This window comes from Lygodium microphyllum, chromosome 4 (genome assembly GCF_053477565.2).
Source record: "Lygodium microphyllum isolate KBCC chromosome 4, Lygodium_microphyllum_v1.1.10, whole genome shotgun sequence".
Lineage (NCBI taxonomy): Eukaryota > Viridiplantae > Streptophyta > Polypodiopsida > Schizaeales > Lygodiaceae > Lygodium > Lygodium microphyllum.
This window is the reverse complement of record NC_141138.1, coordinates 49,732,471-49,752,079: the sequence shown is the minus strand read 5'-3', so window position 1 is coordinate 49,752,079 and position 19,609 is coordinate 49,732,471. Positions and strand designations below refer to the sequence as shown.

Here is a 19,609-nt window from a genome sequence, read left to right as displayed (position 1 = left end):
TGCTCTACAAGCAACATCACGGGGAAACGAAAAGAGATGCATTTTCCCCAAAATACATCCTTCGCACCTATCCAGTAGAGGTAATCCATCTAGCATGTACATACGCTATAAGAGCATCAAGGTGCAAAGTTCACATGCCCGATCCTAGCAAGCCATAACTTTGCCTGTATCATAGCAGGAGTAAGAGTGGATGTCAAATACGTTGACAGATCAACCAAAAGAGCATCCAACTCGTATAACCCATGACATAAAGTGCCTGTCAAGACCAAAGTCATGCATTATTTGTCTCTCACCATGCATCTATCATCATCAAATGTGACCTGCAATCCACAACATGCCAAAGAAGAAATAGAGAGCAAATTCTTCTTTATGCCCGGCACAAATAAAGATTCATGTAGGCGAAGAGTAGAGCCATCAATGGCTGTGAGCACAATCTCCCCAATATCTCAAATAGGGTATGATGCATTGTTGGCACACTGTACAGACTTGCCAACGGGAGCAGCACTAACAGAAGCAAATAAATTTCTGCGAGATGTAATATGCCTAGAAGCACCACTGTCAAAAAACCAAGTGCCTGTATCCTCAGTAGAGCTAAATGCTCGATTTGCCCAAGAGGTGTCATAACTGCATGTGTAAAAACAAGAGTCCTTGTCTACAACAAAAGACACGGACTCGATAGCGGTAGAAGGAGCATCAGAAACAGACATTCCTGACTCCTTTTTCTTCTCCTTGGCAATGCGCTTTCTGCACTCAATAATGTAGTGACCTGACTTAGTGCAATAATGGCATTTGCCCTTTTTGGCTTGTGTGCCCCCTTGTTTTTTACTTGCCACATGCAAAGAGTGCAAGGATCAAATTGTGGCCAAATCTTAAGCCACAGGAAGGCACAAATTGTTCCTTGTTGTTGCTGATTGTTTAAGACAGCCCCATGAATTGAAAATTGAATACTACAAGATAAAGAAATACTGCAAGGGATGCCAGTTGTTGGGTCCAATTGGGTGTCGGTTGTCCAAGATTATTTAGTCAATTGTGTAATTCCAGGTTAGTGAGTTTATTGGTTTCTGTAAATTGTCTTACAGATTACAACCCTATCTGAGAAGGAAGTCTAGTTTTGACCCTTCCCTTCTTCCACAAAGAGTTATTGATGATTTTGCAAGATCAAAGTATAGCAATGGGGTAGAAAGAAGTGAACACGATTGATAGAGAGAGGGAGTGGCCACAACACGACAATTTGCAAAATAGAATGTGAAGTACAATCCTTAGACTATAGGGTTGTAAAAGCGACTTAAAGTGCGTTCACACACAGATGTCTGTATTGTGTGGTAAGTGACCAAAATGTGTAACATAAATACACAGATGAAAATAAATGTGACTAAGGGAAAAAACCTCTCTTATGGAGAGTAAAATATGCCCCAACGTCTTGTGTGCGAATCATTGATACTCTTGTGTAATCATAGGCATGAGTAAAACCCAGCAAACCCCTTGGAGTGATAGGTGATCAGCATACAAGGGTTAACTACCAAAGGAGATGAAATTTGAAGCATTGCAAAATGTTTCAAATTTGTTGCGAGTACAAGCTTCGTTGAAGATATCTGCCACATTCTTGTTGGTAGGACAATAGACAAGGTTGATGTCCCTTGTATGTAGCCCCTCTCTGTGACAAAGTGATATTGTATCTCAATGTGTTTCATGCGTGCATGAAACATTTGGTCCCATGCCACTGCAATGGCAATCTGATTGTGAGTAAACAAAGGAGTAGGCTTTGTAACAGATACATCAAGATCAGCCAACAAACGTCTTAGCCATACACTTTCAATTGTAGTAGTGAAAGTTGCCTTGTACTCAGCTTCACAAGAAGATATGGCAACAGTGGATTGTTTCTTGCTAAGCTAAGAAATGCAAGAAGAGCCAAGAAAGAAAGAATAGCCATTGGTAGAGTGACGAGAATCAAAATCACCAGCCTAATGTGAATCATTGTAAGCATGTAATTGGAGTAGCCCCCCCTTGGCATAAAGCAATCCAAGTGTCTTGGTCCCTTGAAAATAACGGAAAACATGCTTTACAGCTTGTCAATGTGACATGCGTGGATTGTGCATATATCTACTCAAGGTTGAAATTGCAAACTGAATATTTAACCTTGTGTTGCATAAATAAATGAGGCAGCCAAGGAGCATTTGTATGGATGCCAAACATATCACTGCCATCATGCAAAGACAGCTTAAGTCCAGTCTCCGTCGGTGTGCTTACTGGCTTGCAATCTTGGAAGCCAAATCTCTCAAGGAGTTTACCAATATATTTGGACTGTGACAATCCAATGCGTCTAGCATCATGAATAAATTGAATGCCCAAATAGTAATGCAAAGGCCACAAATCTGACATATCAAAAGTTTGCTGCAAATTTTTCTTAAATGCTGAAATTTGATCAGCATGTGTCCCTCTGAGTAAAAGATGGTCCATTTAAATACAGATGACCAGCAAAGATTCCCCCTCTGCATATGTAAAGAGTAGACTTTGATGGGCTGTTTATGAACCCTTGGTTGAGTAAGAAGGCATCAATTTTTGCACATCAAGCTCGTGGAGCTTGTTTCAAACCATACAAGGCCTTTTTCAGCTTGCATACCAAGTGTTTGGATCCTTTAATTGCAAAACCAATGGGCTGCTTGCTGTACATACACTTCTTCTTGAAGTTCCGCATGTAAAAATGCAGTTTTAATGTCAAGCTAGTGCACAATTTAACAAATATGGGCAGCCAATGCAACCGTACACCTGATAGTGGTCATATAGAATGTAGGAGCAAATGTCTTCCCATAATCAATGCCTTTCTTTTGTGCATAGCCTTTTGCCACAAGCTTTGCTTTGTACTTATCGATGTATCCATGTGCTTTTTGTTTCAGCTTATAATCCCATTTAATACTGATGGCTCTCTTCCCTATAGGCAATGTAACTAATCCCATGTTTGATTCTTCATGATAGAATCATATTCAACTTGCGTTGCTGCCATTCAACGCACACTCTGTTGTGCATCCTCAAAAGAATTAGGCTCATCATCATCATGTGTGTTTGCTGCCATAACAAACTCCATAGCATTAGCATAATTATGAAAATGTGTTTGCCTTCGAGTACAACCAACAAGAGAGTATTCAATTGGCTATCTTGCATAGTCTGCAAATACCATCTAGGTATGTGCCTAGCTTCCTTATTATGTACATGCTCTTGCTGAACCTGCTGTTCAATATCTTGTTGAATATTCTGATCAATCATAGGCTGAATATCTGCATTATTTAATGAAGCACCTGGTTGAACATTTTGTTCATTTAGTGGAGCTCCAACTATATCATCAAAAGAAATGGGCAGCAGCCACTCAAACACATCTTTTGCAGTTTGATGTGTGTCATAACCAACAAGAGATAATTTTGATTTTTCATAAAAAATCATATCTCTATTAATAAAAACTTTATTGGAACATGATCGTATAATTTGTAGCCTTTGCTTTCACTACCCTACCCCGCAAATATACATTTGACAGCCTTATTATCCAACTTTTTTCTCATTGCTTTGGGAATATGAGCATATGCAAGACACCCAAAGGTACGAAAGTGACCAATTGAAGGTTTACGGCTGTTCCAAGCCTCAAAAGGCATAATATTTTTCAATGCTCTAGTAGGGCACCTATTTGAAACGTGACAAGTACATGTATCTACTTCCATTTAAAAAACATGCGGCAATTTCTTAGCTTTAAGCATACAATTGGCTATCTCCATGAGTGATCAATTCTTCCTTTTTGCAATCCCATTCTGCTGTGGAGTATATGCTGTAGTAAACCGATGTGCAATACCTTTTTGCTTTAGAAAGGAATTGAGCAACGAAGACATATATTCTCCCCCTCGGTCCGAATGTAGGGGCTTAATCTTACAGCCACATTGATTTTCCACAAGTGCAGTAAAAGCCAAAAATGCATCATACACTTCTGACTTTTTAGTCAATGAAAAAACCCAACAAAAATGTATAAAGTCATCAATGAAGGTAACGAAGTAAAAACATCCACCCAATGACTTTGTATGCATGGGTTCACATATATCTGAATGCACAATTTGCAACTTGACCTTAGCTTTGAAAGCAATATCATGAGGGAAAGAAAATTGATGCATTTTTTTCAGATTGTTGTTGAGCTAAAACACGCTTTTTAGCTGATTAGTATTCTTAAACAGTCCCAAAACCCACTTAATTAGTGAAAAACCCAAAAAAGGGGAGCGTACCGAGAGAGTTTCAGTGGTCTCCAAAAAACCCTAAATTTTGGGACATGCTTCAACATTTATAAATAGACAGGCTGCCCCCATTCAGCCTCATCCCTCTTGTGTAGGTTTCTCACCCTTAAGTGCAGATCTCAGCCATCAATCTCCCGCCACGTGGCAGTTTAGCCTTCGCGACTGCTGCTATCACCTCATTCTACTAGCTGCCACATTTTACTGTGGCATTCTATTATTGCATTTTATTGCTGCGTTTTACTGTGACCTTCTACTGCACCATTTTATTGTGGCATTCTACTGCTACGTTTTGCTGCTTCGCCCACATCATCAGGCATCATCCTCTACAGTCTCCTCACACTCTGGTGATCAATGTTTGGTGTTTCTCTCACTCCGTCACTTCGACTAGTGGTCACAACACTTGGGATCCGTTTTCGGTGGACGTTACTCTTTGATACACTGCTCTGCCCTTGAGTATTTGTATACTCTTACTCTTACATTCATTTGTAGTATTTGTTCACTTCAGAGTTGTATTCTTCTCTCCCTTCTTCTATTTGTGTTTGAGTTTTGAGTTTTGCATTTAGGGTTTGAGTTTTGCCTTCTATGTCTATGTCTGTCTCTTTGTGTTTTTGTGGTGGTCGTACACTTTGTGTTTCCTCAGTGCAAACCCTAGTAGTTTTCTTCACAAATGTATCCCTTATAAATGTGCTCAAGAGGTATCTCCAAGAGAGGTAAGTCTTCTAGCATAAGAGTACGTTGCATAAGCATCGGATTGCCATAATTCACATACCTCATATGAGTATGCCATGTGAAGGAAACTGCTAGGTTTGCACTGAGGACACATAGAGTGTATGACCACGATAGAAACACAAAGAGACAGACATAGACACAGAGGGAAAAACTCAAAACTCAAACACAAACAGAAGAAGAGAGAGAGAGAACACAACTCTGAAGTGAATGAATGCTGTAAATGAATGTAAGAGTATACAGTGTGCTCAAGGGCAGAGCAATGTCGGAGTGTAACGTCCACCGAAGACGGATCCCAAGTCTGTGACCACCACTTGGAGTGTAGGAGAGTTGAATAGTGAATGGCAGCAGGCTGGTTACCAAAACACAGCAATGTACCACCGATCGGAGGGTGGAAATTGTGCACAATCTGTTGTAATCAGCAGGCTGAAACAGTGTCTGAGAGCGTTAGGGCTTGCAATGCTGAAAACGTAGGCTGGCTGACTCTGGAGATGATGGACAGTAGGTTGAACAGCAGTCTGGGATAGTTTGGAGCAGTCGCTAGCAGTTAAGAGCTATCGCCTACAGCAATGGACAGGCTGAAGATAATGTGGCTGCAATCGATGATGGTTGGACAGCAGATGGAGGCGGGCTGCAGGCTGGAAACTGGGCGCCAACAGCAACAGAGGGTGTGTGGGCTGGTGTAACTTGCAAACAAGGATGATGGCTGAATTGGAACAGCCTGTCTATTTATAGATGTGGAAGGGCGCCCCAAAAATTAGGGTTTCCACTGAACTCTCTCGAACCGCTCCCCGTTTTAGGGTTTCCATTGAACTCTCTTGAACCGCTCCCCATTTTAGGGTTTTACTTTAAAAGAGCATTTTTAGTGTGTTTTGGGGCTGTTTAAGAGGCTAATCAGCAAGTAATGCATATTTTAGCTTAACATGCTATAACGTTTCTTGTGACATAGCAAGATTAACAGAGTGAGCATCTAATTCATAAAGTCTATGACATAATGTGCTAGTAAGCACCTAAGTCAAGAATTCCTTATTCTTGACCATGCATTTGTCATCATCAAAAGTGACGTGCATTCCACATTTTGCTAAAGAAGAAATGGACAACAAAATTTTCTTTATCCTTGGCACATATAAAGCATCGTGCAAACGGAGAGTAGAGTCATCAATGGCTTTCAAAATAGTCTGTCCAACTCCTCTAATAGGATAAGATTCATTGTTGGTGCATTGTTGGCACATTGTAAACATTTGCCAAGAGGAGTTGCAACAACAGAAACAAATAAATCCCTTGGGGATGTAATGTGCTTAGAAGCACCACTGTCAAAAAACCAAGTACGAGCATCCTCAGTAGAGCTGAATGCTCTATTTGCCTAAGAAGAATCTCGACTACAACTATAAAAACAATATTCAAGGTCAATGACAAAATACGTTGATTCTGTGGCAGTAGAAGTAGAGTGTGTTTCTGAAATTGACAACCGAGACTCCTTTTTCTCCTTGGCAATGCATTTCTTGTATGCAGGGATATAATGACTTGGCTTTTTACAATAATGTTACTTCCTCTTCTTAGCTTGTGTGCCCTCCTGCTTCTTGTTGTTATGTGAAGTTCCAGAAATTCCAGAAATCTATGGAGCATTCTTGGGCTGATTTCCCTTACCTTTTTTCTTTGCCACAAAAGCTTGAGTGTAAGCCATGCTGCCTCATTATTACCCAACAAATATGTGCTCAAGTATAAGCCATGCTACTCGTGAAGTAGTACTAGAACGAATATGTGGGATTACCGACCGTTGAACTACCAATGAAATAAGTGACAATGCTTGGGCATCCCTAGTGTCCCAAGTCCTTTGAGCAACTGTTCTTTGGGGTGGTGGCTTTGTGGCAACTTCTTTCCTTTTTCCATGTCCTGTTGCTTGTTGAGAGGTTGCTGCTGCACCATCTTGCCTTTGTCTACAACATCTTGCTTGTGAAGGGGTTGCAGGAGCCAAATCACTAGGACGTACTTCTTCCCCACTGACATAATCCCAAAGGCCTCTTGCAGGAGCCAAATCACTAGGACGTACTTCTTCCCCACTGACATAATCCCAAAGGCCTCTTGCAACAACCACATTTTTCACCATAAAGGACCACAGAGTAGTTGTTGCAATCTAATCTATCCTCTTTTGAAACATAAGTGAAGACATCATTCTGTCCATGAGCTGTCATGATAACTGTCACTTAATCAAATACAAAAAGAGCAATTACAAAAGTTGGCTGACCAAGAAATCTTCAAATTCCCAGAAATTACAGTAAATGCCAAGCTGTAATCGACCAAATTTAGTCAAAAGAACCACCAAATTGTGTCACAATTAACCAATATTGCCTCAATGTGTTGATATTTCCTAGATTTCAGCAAACAACATGCTGTCCAAGGCAATAAGAGTGCTCAGCAGCAATAAAAACATAAAAGCCCCAAAAATTTGACCGTCCAATGTGTGTAGTTTTAGTCAATTTCAGACTAAATACACATTATATGTGCCAATGTCTGCCAAAAATACAAAAACCCCAAAATTTTTGACCCAAATATCTGCAAATTTCTTCAATTCATGCATTGAAGCACTTGTGAAGCAAAAATCGACCTATTCCTACAAAAGCCCTTTGCTTCGCTCTGAAATTCTAATTAAAATAACAAAATATACCTGTAGTATCTGCACAGATCTGAAAGTATGCTGATGTGGTAACTCAAGAGCAAGCAGAACTAGTTCTGATCTGTGTGGCTGTTGACGTGGCTGGCTGGAACAAATCTGGAGCAGTTTTGGACTGTGTAGGTGCTGATGTGGCAGTTTTGGACTGTGCTTGCAAAAGTAGGGTTTTCTGGAGTGTGCCTATAAAATTAGGGTTTTTTGGACTAACCGTGTAAAATTGGGGTTTTTTGGACTGCGCTTGTGAATTAGGGTCTCTGACTGTTTTGAACAGCCACAACAGGTTGCAAAGGTCGAGGATAACAGAGTAGGTGTGTGAGAAACACAGGTCGCCTTAGGCAGGAGAAGCACATGGGCGGAGCTGAGAGTGAAGAGAGCAGAGAGACAATTGGTTGAACAGCTCTGATACCAAATGTAAGATCGAAGTACGGCAATGGGGCAGAAAGAAGTGAACACGACTGATAGAGAGAGGGAGTGGTCATAGCATGAGAGTTTGCATAATAGAATGTGAAGTACAAAGTACAAAGTACAAAGTACAACCCTTAGAATTTAGGGTTGTGAAAGTGACTAAAAGTGTGTTCACACACAAACGTGTGTATTGTGCAGTAAGTGACCAAAATGTGTAAGGTAAATACAGAGATGAAAATAAAAGTGACTGGGGCAAAAAGACCTAGTGTCCTCCATGCGGATCATTGACACTCTTGTGTGAGTGTAGGTATGAGTAAAACCCAACAAATCTTTGTTCAAATCATTGAGAGTGTCTCTATAGTGAAGACATCTTAGAGGTTTGTAGCATGGCTACGCCTGGTAGTCCAAATGTACCAAGCAATAATACTAGAAGTTAGCTCCAATCTTGATAATGTCCTTGAGTCGATTGTCTTGTGAATATTCTAGAGTGGAGGTTCTAGTCAGATGGTGGCCAATGGTGAGAAAGTAGTGGCTCCCTTGAAAATCCTCATGTTTGCATGTTGGGCTATGGCCCCCCAAGTCCCAACCATAATCTCTGCATTTCATTCTTGACCTTGATAGTTATTGCACGCACGTCATCATTTATGTCAAACTAACCTTTGTGTACACAATCCCAATTTGGGGGAGTACGTTGCACTTTGCTTTTGTAGCTTGGATTGTGCCATATTCTTGGCTTAAGTAGTAGGAAATGTTCCATATGTTTAAAACGACATACCTCTCATGAAGTTAAATGGCTTCAAAAGATCATATGTATTTGGTCTTCCAAAATTTGAAGCTAGGATATATGTAATGGTTGTAAAGGAGGTGTCAACTAGTGGACAATAATATAATTGCTTTGGCCTATATTAAAACTACAAATCAATTGGTTGGCAACTTACACAAAGGCATCCTCTTATCATTATCTCAAAAAGCTAAGTGATGAGCCTTTGAGTAGACTACGTGAGTGACAACAATGGGAATTGCTTTGAAGGGCTTGCAATCATCTATATCAAGGCTAACACCAAACAAAACAATCTCGTTTAGGAGTTGTTGAAGAGCTGATATCTTGATTGCTTGAATTACCTTAGCTAGCTAGGTATGCCACCTTCCCGAATTCCTGTTGGACAACGTTGCTCTGCCATTGTTGATCTGTGCATAGTGCCACCTTGATCAGCCCCTTTACTTTCATGCTCATTCAGGGTCTTCATCTTGCCTTATCTCGTTCTCAGCCCAGTCTTGTTACCTTCCTATCCTACCTTGCTCCTTAAACGAGTCCGCCATCCTATTCTCTAGTTTGCTGCAACATCACTTGTGAAACCTAGCTCCTGTAGTTGCTAGCCATTGATGGCACCACCAAGACTTTTGCTGCCATGCTTGTCTACGTGCTTCATTCCATCCAAGCTAGTGTAACCCTCTTTTTGTTCTTGCCCATGGTAGATTCTTCAGTCTCTGCTTCTATCGTCACCTCCTTCTTCTTCTTTTTTCCAAGCTACCTCCCTCTTCTCTTCCTTCATTCTCCTTCCTCATTAGGAATTGGAACTCGTATAGTAGTGTGCCAATGTACACATGCTTAGGATACTTAAAGCAACACATGTAGGAGTTAGTGGACTCACAAGATTGCAGCTGGTCCACCGCCATTATGAGGGGACTCTAGTATGGTCCCTTGCGTACCCTTGCGTGATGCCTTGGACCCAATTTGATTTCCTCTGGATACAAAGCTCAAGGCATCATTCATCATACCATGTAACCCAACCTTGGCCGAGGGCACGGAAAAGGAAAAAGAAAAAACTTAACCCCCAAGAATCCATATCCTTAAGAACTCCATCTAGGTACCCCTTGCTAGCACCCCAACTAAGGTTGCATGAGTGGTACATTTGGAAAAGGGGTGCTTCAGGGTTGAGCTTAGCTCAATTGAGTAGATGGAGGCGGCACTCACCAACAACAGCTTGACATTCGATTCTTAGTAGGATACTTTAATAGATGGGTTGAAGGTCGGAATCCACCTACACTTGGGGATGGCGTTGCAATCACTATCTCGTATGCATGTCTTGATGAGTACTTTATAGCCTACATGATAGATATTGACAGTGTGTTCAGCGACATCATATAGAGATAAGAGCTTTGTAGACACGGTCTTGGAGGGCCCCTATTGTGACCCGTTAGTCAAGGTTATTGTCCCTTCCCAATAAAATCTCTACGTTCAGAATCCCTACTAGATCTCTCTGTACACACTTCCTTGGACTGTCAAGATTCCATCCATTCATGGAGGATTCCTAGTTCTCATACTTGGGCCTCGTTGGGTAGTTTCACTTGCAAGATGATGGGTGATCTTGCAGCATATTCCCCCAGGATAGATCAATGACAGACTTCCTTTTGATACAAGGGAGGTGGTAGGCCTTAGCCTTTGAGCAAGGTAGAGCATTAGAGATGGTGCATTGCCAGCTAGGGGAGGCAGTGGGGTGGCAATGAGAGGGATAGCATACTTTTAATTGACAGAGACAATTGTAGAAGGCCCTGGAGTAGTAGAGGCAGGTTGATGGATGATGGAGAAGAAAGAAAGAAAGAAAGCAAATGTTGCATCTGAAAGTCAAGGAATTTTCCTAAGTCCAAAAATAGCTATCATCTAATGCTATGACTAACTAAATGGAGAATAAACAATACATAGTTGATGAATACAAAATAATGTCTAGACTAAATACCATGTGGAGCTACTCTTGGGGCACTCTCATCCCAAGTTATTTCTCATGGATCTATCTAGCATAGAGAGGTTGAAGTGGTGAGTTATGGTTCCCCGATGACAATGTAGTATCCTTTGTATTGCAGATGATGCCTCTTGTAGGGGTGTGGACCTATTGGGCATGGATGATGGCATAGAAATAGGGAATAGCCATTCGGGCCTATTGGAATGGCCTAACATGTTCCAAACCCTCCCAAGAGGTGAAAGAGCTGAGGAACGATCCTTGCTGTTCCCAATGCTATTCCTACCTATTCCTTGCCATTCCCTGTACCGTTCCTTGTTTGGAACAGCTCTTCCAAGCCCACAGGCCAAAAATTGATGTTTTCTCCCATTGTTTTCTTCTTGCTTATGTCACAGTCATGCTGCCACCTATCCATCCATCTCCATCGCCTAATGTGCATCTCACATACACATAGACACACACACAAAGAAGTGTTAAGACAAGTCACAAGCTAATCATGAGTCCATGCAAGGGTCACACTCAATATATAATCAACTCTTGCAAATCACAATCAAATTTCAGCCTTGTTCTCAATTCCAAGTTAATTACACATTTATATCATCTAATTTCAAGGGAAACTAGGGCATTTGGGTCAATTTAGGGAAGTTGAGAGCTATTGGGGTAATTGAGTCAATTTTGGGGTATTTGAGGCAATTTGGAGTAATGAGGGTTATTAGGTCAACATGAAGGGCATTGCGGGGAATTTGGGAATTTGTGGCATTTTTGGGGCATTGAAACTCAAGAGCAACTTGGGACAGCAGTCACGCAATTTTGGGATATTTAGGGCAATTTGGGCAATTTGTAGCATTGGGGGGCTATCGAGGCAATTCGGGACAATTTGGAGCAATTTGGGATAATTTAGGTTATATTTGGGGCATTGGGGCACTTAAGACGTGCACCGTTCTCCCTATTCCTGTTTCTTAACCTTGGGTGTTCCCCCCATTCCAAGGGGTTATATTCCTGCTCTCGTTCCCCATTCTAGGTAACTATGGACGACGGGCTCTGCATCTCTCGGTGTTTGTGGCTAGGGTGACTCCCCAGGGTGGGGCCATCAGTCACTCCAATGGGGGCTCTATTGTAGAGGGAGTGGTTGATGCTCTGTAGAACTCTGAGTGTACATTGGTGTGCGTCTTCACGTGCTTGCTCCCGAGTCTGTAAGAGGTGCTTTCTATGTCGGTGTAGCTCTAGTAAGAAGAGCCTGAGAAATCTCTGATTTGGGAAATCCATCACCTTGGATAATTGGCTGAATCCCTCTCTAAATAGGCATGGAAGCATCCCTTGATCTTGTAATACAATAGGCATCTTAGATGGCCAGGCTATAAACCTTCATGGGCCTCTAAGAATGGTCATCATACCCAATGAAAGGCTTGGACATTTGGATGAGGCCAAAGTTGGTTCAAGTTATCCCAAGTGGAAATGCCCTAGAAACCCTGGTTTCTAATACCTTTCAGTTCTTGGATGGCCATGAAGCCAAAAGAAACAATGCACCCATCCAATTCTCCATGTTTGCACTCCACTATTTCCAAGGGTGAAATATCCCCTTCTTAACAACCACCACAGTCAAAGAAGCAGGTTGGGGTGGGTTGGCTGCTACAGCCCTGGTGGCCAGCCAATAGTGACCCTAACAGTGGTCAGCAACATAAGTGAATGGGACAATCTGATGTTTAAAGCCTTTTATTATGTTGTTTGTTTTTCTGCAAAGAGAATATTCTACTCTTATTGTGTTATGTACAATCCTTTTGCTTTTTTCTGTATTTCTAGTAAATAACTTGTGACAAGTTTGCATGCACTAAAGCTATCAAATTTGATCTGCCTTTTTGTCTTAAATCAGGGATTTGAGACCATTCCTGCTTATCCTGATATCTGCTTCATGGTCGATGATTATGAGGATACATTTGAAGCAGTGGTAAGTGGGATTCTGCATTCTCTCTGCCCAATGATTTCATTTTTAATGATCTGATGTAGGAGTGTGATGTGGCAAACTAAATCATTAATGGAGTGAACATCTTTGATTGTGTAATGCCCATGCTGCAGTAGCTATTTTATGATACCCACTGGGCAGAGTGTTTACTAACATGATTACAATCATAGATACTTTCTTAAGCTGTTGGACTCACGTGTTCCACAGTTTTCCTTAGCCTTTTGATTAAGCAATTTATGAGTTTTTTAGACACATACAATCATAATAAATCACTTTGATACTTAGTTGGGTGAAAATTTGGCAATAGTTTTGATCATATTCAATGTAGAGGCTAGGCTTTGCAATTTACTCACTTGTAGTCTGCCTGATGTTTCTACTCTTGGAAGTAAAATGAGTATTCTGAATAATACACCTGTTAACAGATTCTTTCAGAGCCAGATCATTGCTACTGTGTACAACTGAATGCCCATGGTGGAGCTTCTTTACCAAAAGAAGAACTAGAAGTACGAGGATCTGCACGTACTAATCCTGAAACTGTACTTTTTGAAGATGGTCGAAACACCACGTCAAAGGTGTGTCAGAAAGCAAGTTTCTGTTTGAATATTCTGTGGTCCTTGGAGCTTGTATTTTATCGAATACATTTAACAAACTGTTTTGGCACAATCAGAGAGGCATGTTTCAGGTTCGATGATAGTTTTATTCATACTGTCTAGCTACTGAGCCAAAAATGGAAAAATGAGGAGAGGATTCAATTCCCACCAGCAATCTTGCAATGATACACTGTAATTCCTGCTGTTGGGAAGCCACCAATAAAAGGAGTATCAAAACAGCTTTCTTTAAGTGTTTGTAATAGCCATCTAGGGACTCTTTTGGCATATGTGTAGCAGCCCTTGCTTGCACAACTGCCTCATCTGCTGCCCTAGGAGAAACTCAGATCAGTTGGTGGCAGATTTGGTGTAGGTTCAACATGCTGTAATTGTTGATTTTCTGCATATTAATCAGCTTCTGAGCCAATTGCATATGGAAGAAGACCTTGAAATATATCCAAAGAGTTGGATGTATTGGGGGTGTTTCAATAATGGGACACAAACACTCTCTAGGAACGCATTGCTTTTTAATGATAAGGTTTAATTCATTAATTAATCATGTTTTGGGGGTGTTTTAATGAAGCTAATGTATTTTTAGTCAATAGAGATTTAGGCTAGTCAATCTTACTAGCGATCCTCTGGTAGTATTGGACAGGTGAAGTGCCTTATTTGGAAGTTCAGATGCTTGGGTGGAGGTGAAAGCTTGAATTCTTGAGATGATATTAATGGATAGAGGCCTTCAAGAGAGCAAGCTTGGAAGAATCTATTATTATGGAGATTGGTGGAGAACAATGTTGGGAGGTCCTTCACACTTAACTTCCCAATGGGGTTTTCTCTAGATGTGACTAGAGACCTTGGGAGAGGCTTTGAGGTTGTCCTTGCAGCAGCCACTATTCAAGCTTTGAGATTATTTTGAACTTGTGTGTAGTACAAAGTTTTGATTTCGCTAAAGGAACTATGAGACAACCTCTTTTGTGTAACAATCACATTGGGTTTGGGAGGGGACATACGATTGAATGGATACCCTATGTCTTGAAAACACCCCGAACAAAGTGGTATGCTCGACAATTGTAATATTTGTTTGTTTTCAAGACTTTCAAGAGCTCAATTACAATTAACCAGTGTGAGGAGAAGTAGTTCTCGATCTTGCAAGATCTTGAAAGGATGTACGTACACATATGCATAACTATGCAATAAAAATAAGAGATTTCTTCACAAGATGTGAATAGAAAGAGAGAAAAGCAGCCTTTCTCCATTGTTGTTTAGCAACACATTTACACGGCTTGGTTTTTGTTTTTGAAATGGAAGAAGAACTAGAGGAGGAAGGGCTGTAATGAACTTATAGGCTTGCTGTCCTGTAAAACAACAGTGAAAGAAGAGGAAATATGGGGACATTTATTGGTGGAGCGGAGGATGATAATGTAGATGAATGGGGTCAACTTTAGGCTATCTTTAGTTGCTGTACAAGAGTTTACAACCAAAAAATTGATGTAGAATAAAGAAAAATGAGTTCTCTCTTTAGGAAAAAGGGGAGAGCTAGTGCAAAAAAGGAACGTGGAATAGCACAAGACAAGTGTCCATCCACATGTTATGATGTGTGACAAGTGGAAGGACACTTAGAAGCTTTCTCTATGGCCTTCCCTTTTGGACTGAGTATTTTCAAGAGTAGAAACAATCAAATTTAGTAAGCGTTGCTAGAATACGAAACTTACCATTTTTAGAATGTCATCCGTGTTTTTTAGAACTAGCATTTTTAAACCAATCTGAGGATCTTAAAATTTACGGATCCCCTAAAACTTAGGGATTCCCCAATATGGATATCATGTGAAAGCTCATTATGAGTACATGACAAAGATAGTGCTGAAATCTTTATATGAGTTTTCCATGCAAAGATGTGCATTTTAAGCGTTCAGTCTACATATGTACAAAATACAAATAGTTCATGATTATGCCATCTTGCTGATTGTAACTATTTGTTCTAGCGTATCTAACCCACGTTTCAAGTCACTAATCCTTTTTGTGTGCGAGCTTGACACCAATATGCTTGAGTTCCAGTCATAGGTGCCCAATCGGGTTATATGGGTGGAAGTGCATAATATCATTTCTTTAATCCACTACATGGGTCCCTAGTGGCCACGTATTAGTGGCTAGGTCTAATGCACTTTTCTTTATATCTAGTAAGTACAAAGAAAGTAAATTTAATAAAAAACTAAATATGCTACGTAATAGAAAGGATACAATTTTTTTCAAATGTTATTTTATGACATGTTTGTAGGGAGAGTGGTTTGCTATTTTAGAACTTTCCTAGGATGGCAATTTATTATGTGGTCTATATATGAAAAGGGTCCTTGGGGCGGGGGGTGGGGTCTTCAAATATTTGGGAGGCACAAACATCTTGTAAGCCTAGGTAGTTTGTTGTCAAGAGGAGACCTGCTTTTTCAATCATTAGCAGATAGGAATCCTTACTAGTCTGGATGCCAACCTTACAAGGGAGGAGGTTGTCATGACAGAATATTTGGATTGCTTGTGATATGCAGTAGGGCATCAAGATGTGTGAGGATCATCCATATCCCCAAAAGCACAGGGTATCCCACACTCAGAGCATATGAGGAGGGAAGAGGCCTCTCTTGCCATGTGGGATATAGGCACTTTCATTCCATGACTCTGCATAGAGTTTGGCTGACAGTGTTAGGATTATCTCTTACAGCTGTTGTACTAAGATATTTCCTGTAGAGCAGCCAGCCTCACTTTATTATCTGGGATCCTTGTGCTGTACAGTGTATTCTAACATAAAGATGTTTCCCATTGAGGTGTTTTTGCTAGAATCCTAAATCATTTCGTTTTTGAACCATTTTTCTTTTTGCTTATGCTCAATCCTCAAGTTGCTGTGCCATGTGACAGCAGCCAGAACTTTTGGAAGCATTGTTGTTTGGTTAAGTATGTTGATGAAAGATTTGGCTCAATTTCATATGAAAGCTCAATATATACACAAGCTTTAAAAACAATGCACAAGCTTTGACAGATTCTTAGTGAAAGATACGGTTACCACTAAGGCTGTTTCCCATTGTAGTAGTTTCGTGTTTACTTGAGGATTGCAAGTTTCTTGGTAAGATTTTCTTGTTAGTGTCTTACTTAACAGACTCGTTGGGATTGCCTTGTATTAGTTATATAGTATAGCACGTGCAGATTTGTGGTTACTCTACCTGCATAAGTACAGTTGAATGGAGTTTCTTGTTTGGTTGTCTTATTTTCTTCTGGAAACATCATTGTTGACACTACCTCAGCAAAACTTTTTAATACTCTGGTTCTGTTTTACAGCTAATTTTATTCTCAGGGTTTGTGAGCTATGATATGGTTCGATCAGCTTTTGAAGGTAAGGGTCATATCATGCAAGTCTATTATGACATGTTCTCCTTTGGCTTCGTATGCCAATTACAACTTGTAATTTTCTATATGCAATTTGTTAAAGACCTGAACAGGCACAAATAAAAACTCTTGAATCATAGCATCACTACAATGCCAATATGAGCACCATTTAGAGCCCATATGGCAAGGGTCATGTCTATCATAACATCTTGTGTTTTATGACAAGCTCCATGCTCGTGTTTGATGATCTATGTTTGAAATTGCCTTATTACTTTCAGTTTTGACTTACATGCAAAAAGGTATTTATTGAAGGTTTGTGAAGTCTATGTTAGCTAAAGAGAGCAGATGGTTTGGGGCAAATAGGCTGCATCCCACATGTGATGCTGCTCAGTTTTGAGAATTCCTTCTTTGAAACAAAGCAAAGCTTCCTTGGCAATGGGAGGGTCTATCAATTCCTTTTCCACAATTGCCTGAAGAATCCAAAACTTAAGCTGAATCTCAATGGTGATTCATAGAGCCAATTTACCCTGCTAAATTAACTGCGTTCACCTAAGGCATAAAACTCTCCAAGAAAGCTGACTGTTGTGATTTGATTAAGAGTTTGAAATGTATGTCCAGGGAAAATGCATTATCTCTACTCTAAGCCTATTGAAGCAGACTCGATAGAGAACAATCACTCACACACCCACAAATGGCAAAACATACGAGAATGGAAGGAAATGTTTCACATCGTACAATTTGTAGGTGCAGCCACAACTCTATCTCATACTGGGCTGAGACATGGGCTCCTAAAATGGAGTTGGAGAAAGACTTTGGGCACCCATGTTGTCAGAGGCTGATTGGTAGAGGCCCAGTACAAGGCAACATGCTTTGCTACTTGTGAATCAATTTTGCTAGCAATATTTTGAGAGAGATGGGAGTCCTAGTTAGAGAGGTAACTATGATGAACTGTAACAACCAGAGTGGGATTTTGATTGCAAATAATCATGTGTTTCACCTTTACAAAGCATGTAGATATAAATAAAGAATGTCAAAGATGTGGGGAGAAAAAGATGCGGATAGAGATTATCCACACACTTCATTGGAGATTGGAGAGGCTCCAAGGTGATTTTGAGCATATGAGGAGGATTCAGGAGAGATGCTTTTTTTGCACATGGGACTTTAGCACCTGCTGTGAAGATATGCTAGGTTTTGCATTGAGGAAACACAGCAAAGGAAAAAAACGGCTGGCGCCAGTCACGTCGTGCCAGTCTCCGCCTACTCCATCCCCTCTGCCCGCCCTGCCTATCTCCGCCTACTCCATCCCCTCCGCCTGCCCCGACAGTTTAGCCCCCCTCCCCCCCCTAAACTGCCGAAAAACAGCAGCCTTCCCTCCCCTCGCCATTGTTCGCCCCACCCTCCAGTTGCTTCCTCTTCTGCAGCAACTTTGCCCCTCAGGTAGCACCGTGACATGATGGGTAGTTTTCTCAGAAGGGTCGCACAATGGAAACCTCTGGTCAGACACCAGTGTACTTAGCGAGTGCCCCCCAGTCAAACACCTTGCGTGTCGTCCTCTTTGAGGAGCATCTTTTAGCCGTCCGAGCTAAGGAGCTGGAGCTAAACGAAACAATGATTTATGGTCAAGTAGTAGGACATTTCCTAGCCAAGGCCTAGCTTTGGGACTGGCTTCACTCCACGCTGCGCATTGGCACATCGCAGATCGTGGAGGCGGTCCTAGTGGGCCAAGCATAGAAATAGGGAACGGCCGTTCCGGCGTGTAGGAACGGCCTAACGCGTTCCAAATCCTCCAAGGAGGTGAAACGGCCAAGGAACATTCCCTGCCGTTCCCAAGGCCATTCCCTACCGTTCCCTGCCGCTCCCCCTGCGGTTCCCTGTTTGGAACGGCCGTTCCAAGCCTGTTCACCGAAAATTGATGTTTTTTCCGGTTTTTCTTTTTGCTTGGGTCACACTGCTTCTACCACATATTCACCCATCTCCATTGCCTAATGTACACACACTAATCTCTCTCTCTCTCTCTCTCTCTGGTTGAAGATTCAAAGTGTCAAGACAACCCACAAGCTAATTAGGAGTCCATGCAAAGTTCAAATTTGATGCATTATCAACTCTTGCAAATCATAATCAAATTTCAGCCTATCCTCAATTCCAAGGTATTCATTCATTTATATTGTCTAATTTCAAGGGAAATTGGGATAATTGGGGCAATTCAAGGCAATTTGGAGCTATGGGGGTAATCGAGTCAATTTTGGGACATTTGGGTCAATTTTAAGCATTGAAGGGTATTGGGGCAATTAGAGGAACATTCTTTGGGGCAATTTGGGTCATGCAGGGCATATTTGGGGCACTTAAGACATGTGCCGTTCCCCTCGTTCCCATTCCCCGGCCTTGGACGTTCCCCTCGTTCCAAGGGGTTTCGTTCCCGTTTTCGTTTCCCGTTCCATGTAACTATGGGGCCAAGGGATCTTCATGGTCAGGCTCAGTTCGGTAGACACAGCTCGCGAGTTACTTGCTAGTTCACCATATGCGTCCACGAAAGGGGTCATATACATGGTCCCTTGGTACAGTGGCTTTACTGAGGAGGCATTTGTACTCCACAACAGGTTTCTTCAGCACTCGATCACCCTTCTTTTCCCCGGTCTGGTGATAGAGTATTACCAGTTAGTGGAAGACTTTGAACGGCTATTTGGCATTGTCCTTCCCGCGTCTTTCGCGGATGCAGTGATAGGAGCAAAAGTCCCAAAGGTACGGGTGGCAGTGAAAGAGGTCAAGAATATCCCACAGCTCCTAGAGATTGAGGCGGGCGGGCACTCCTTTAGGTAGCAAGTCATTGTGATGGGGCAGCTAGGGGAGTGCCTACGTTGCAATGACTTTGGGCATCAAACAACAGTTTGTAC

At 41.4% G+C, this 19,609-nt stretch overlaps 1 protein-coding gene across 1 annotated transcript in view; it reads left to right on the top strand.

Moving 5' to 3' along the window:
- Positions 1–19,609, top strand: part of LOC148037017 (uncharacterized) — a 167,790-nt gene that overhangs the window by 48,047 nt on the left and 100,134 nt on the right. The window contains exons 8-10 of the mRNA XM_087675957.1: positions 12,676–12,750; positions 13,188–13,337; positions 16,671–16,725. Coding sequence (XP_087532083.1) covers positions 12,676–12,750; positions 13,188–13,337; positions 16,671–16,725 — 280 coding nt within the window. The remainder of the gene's footprint in view (positions 1–12,675; positions 12,751–13,187; positions 13,338–16,670; positions 16,726–19,609) is intronic.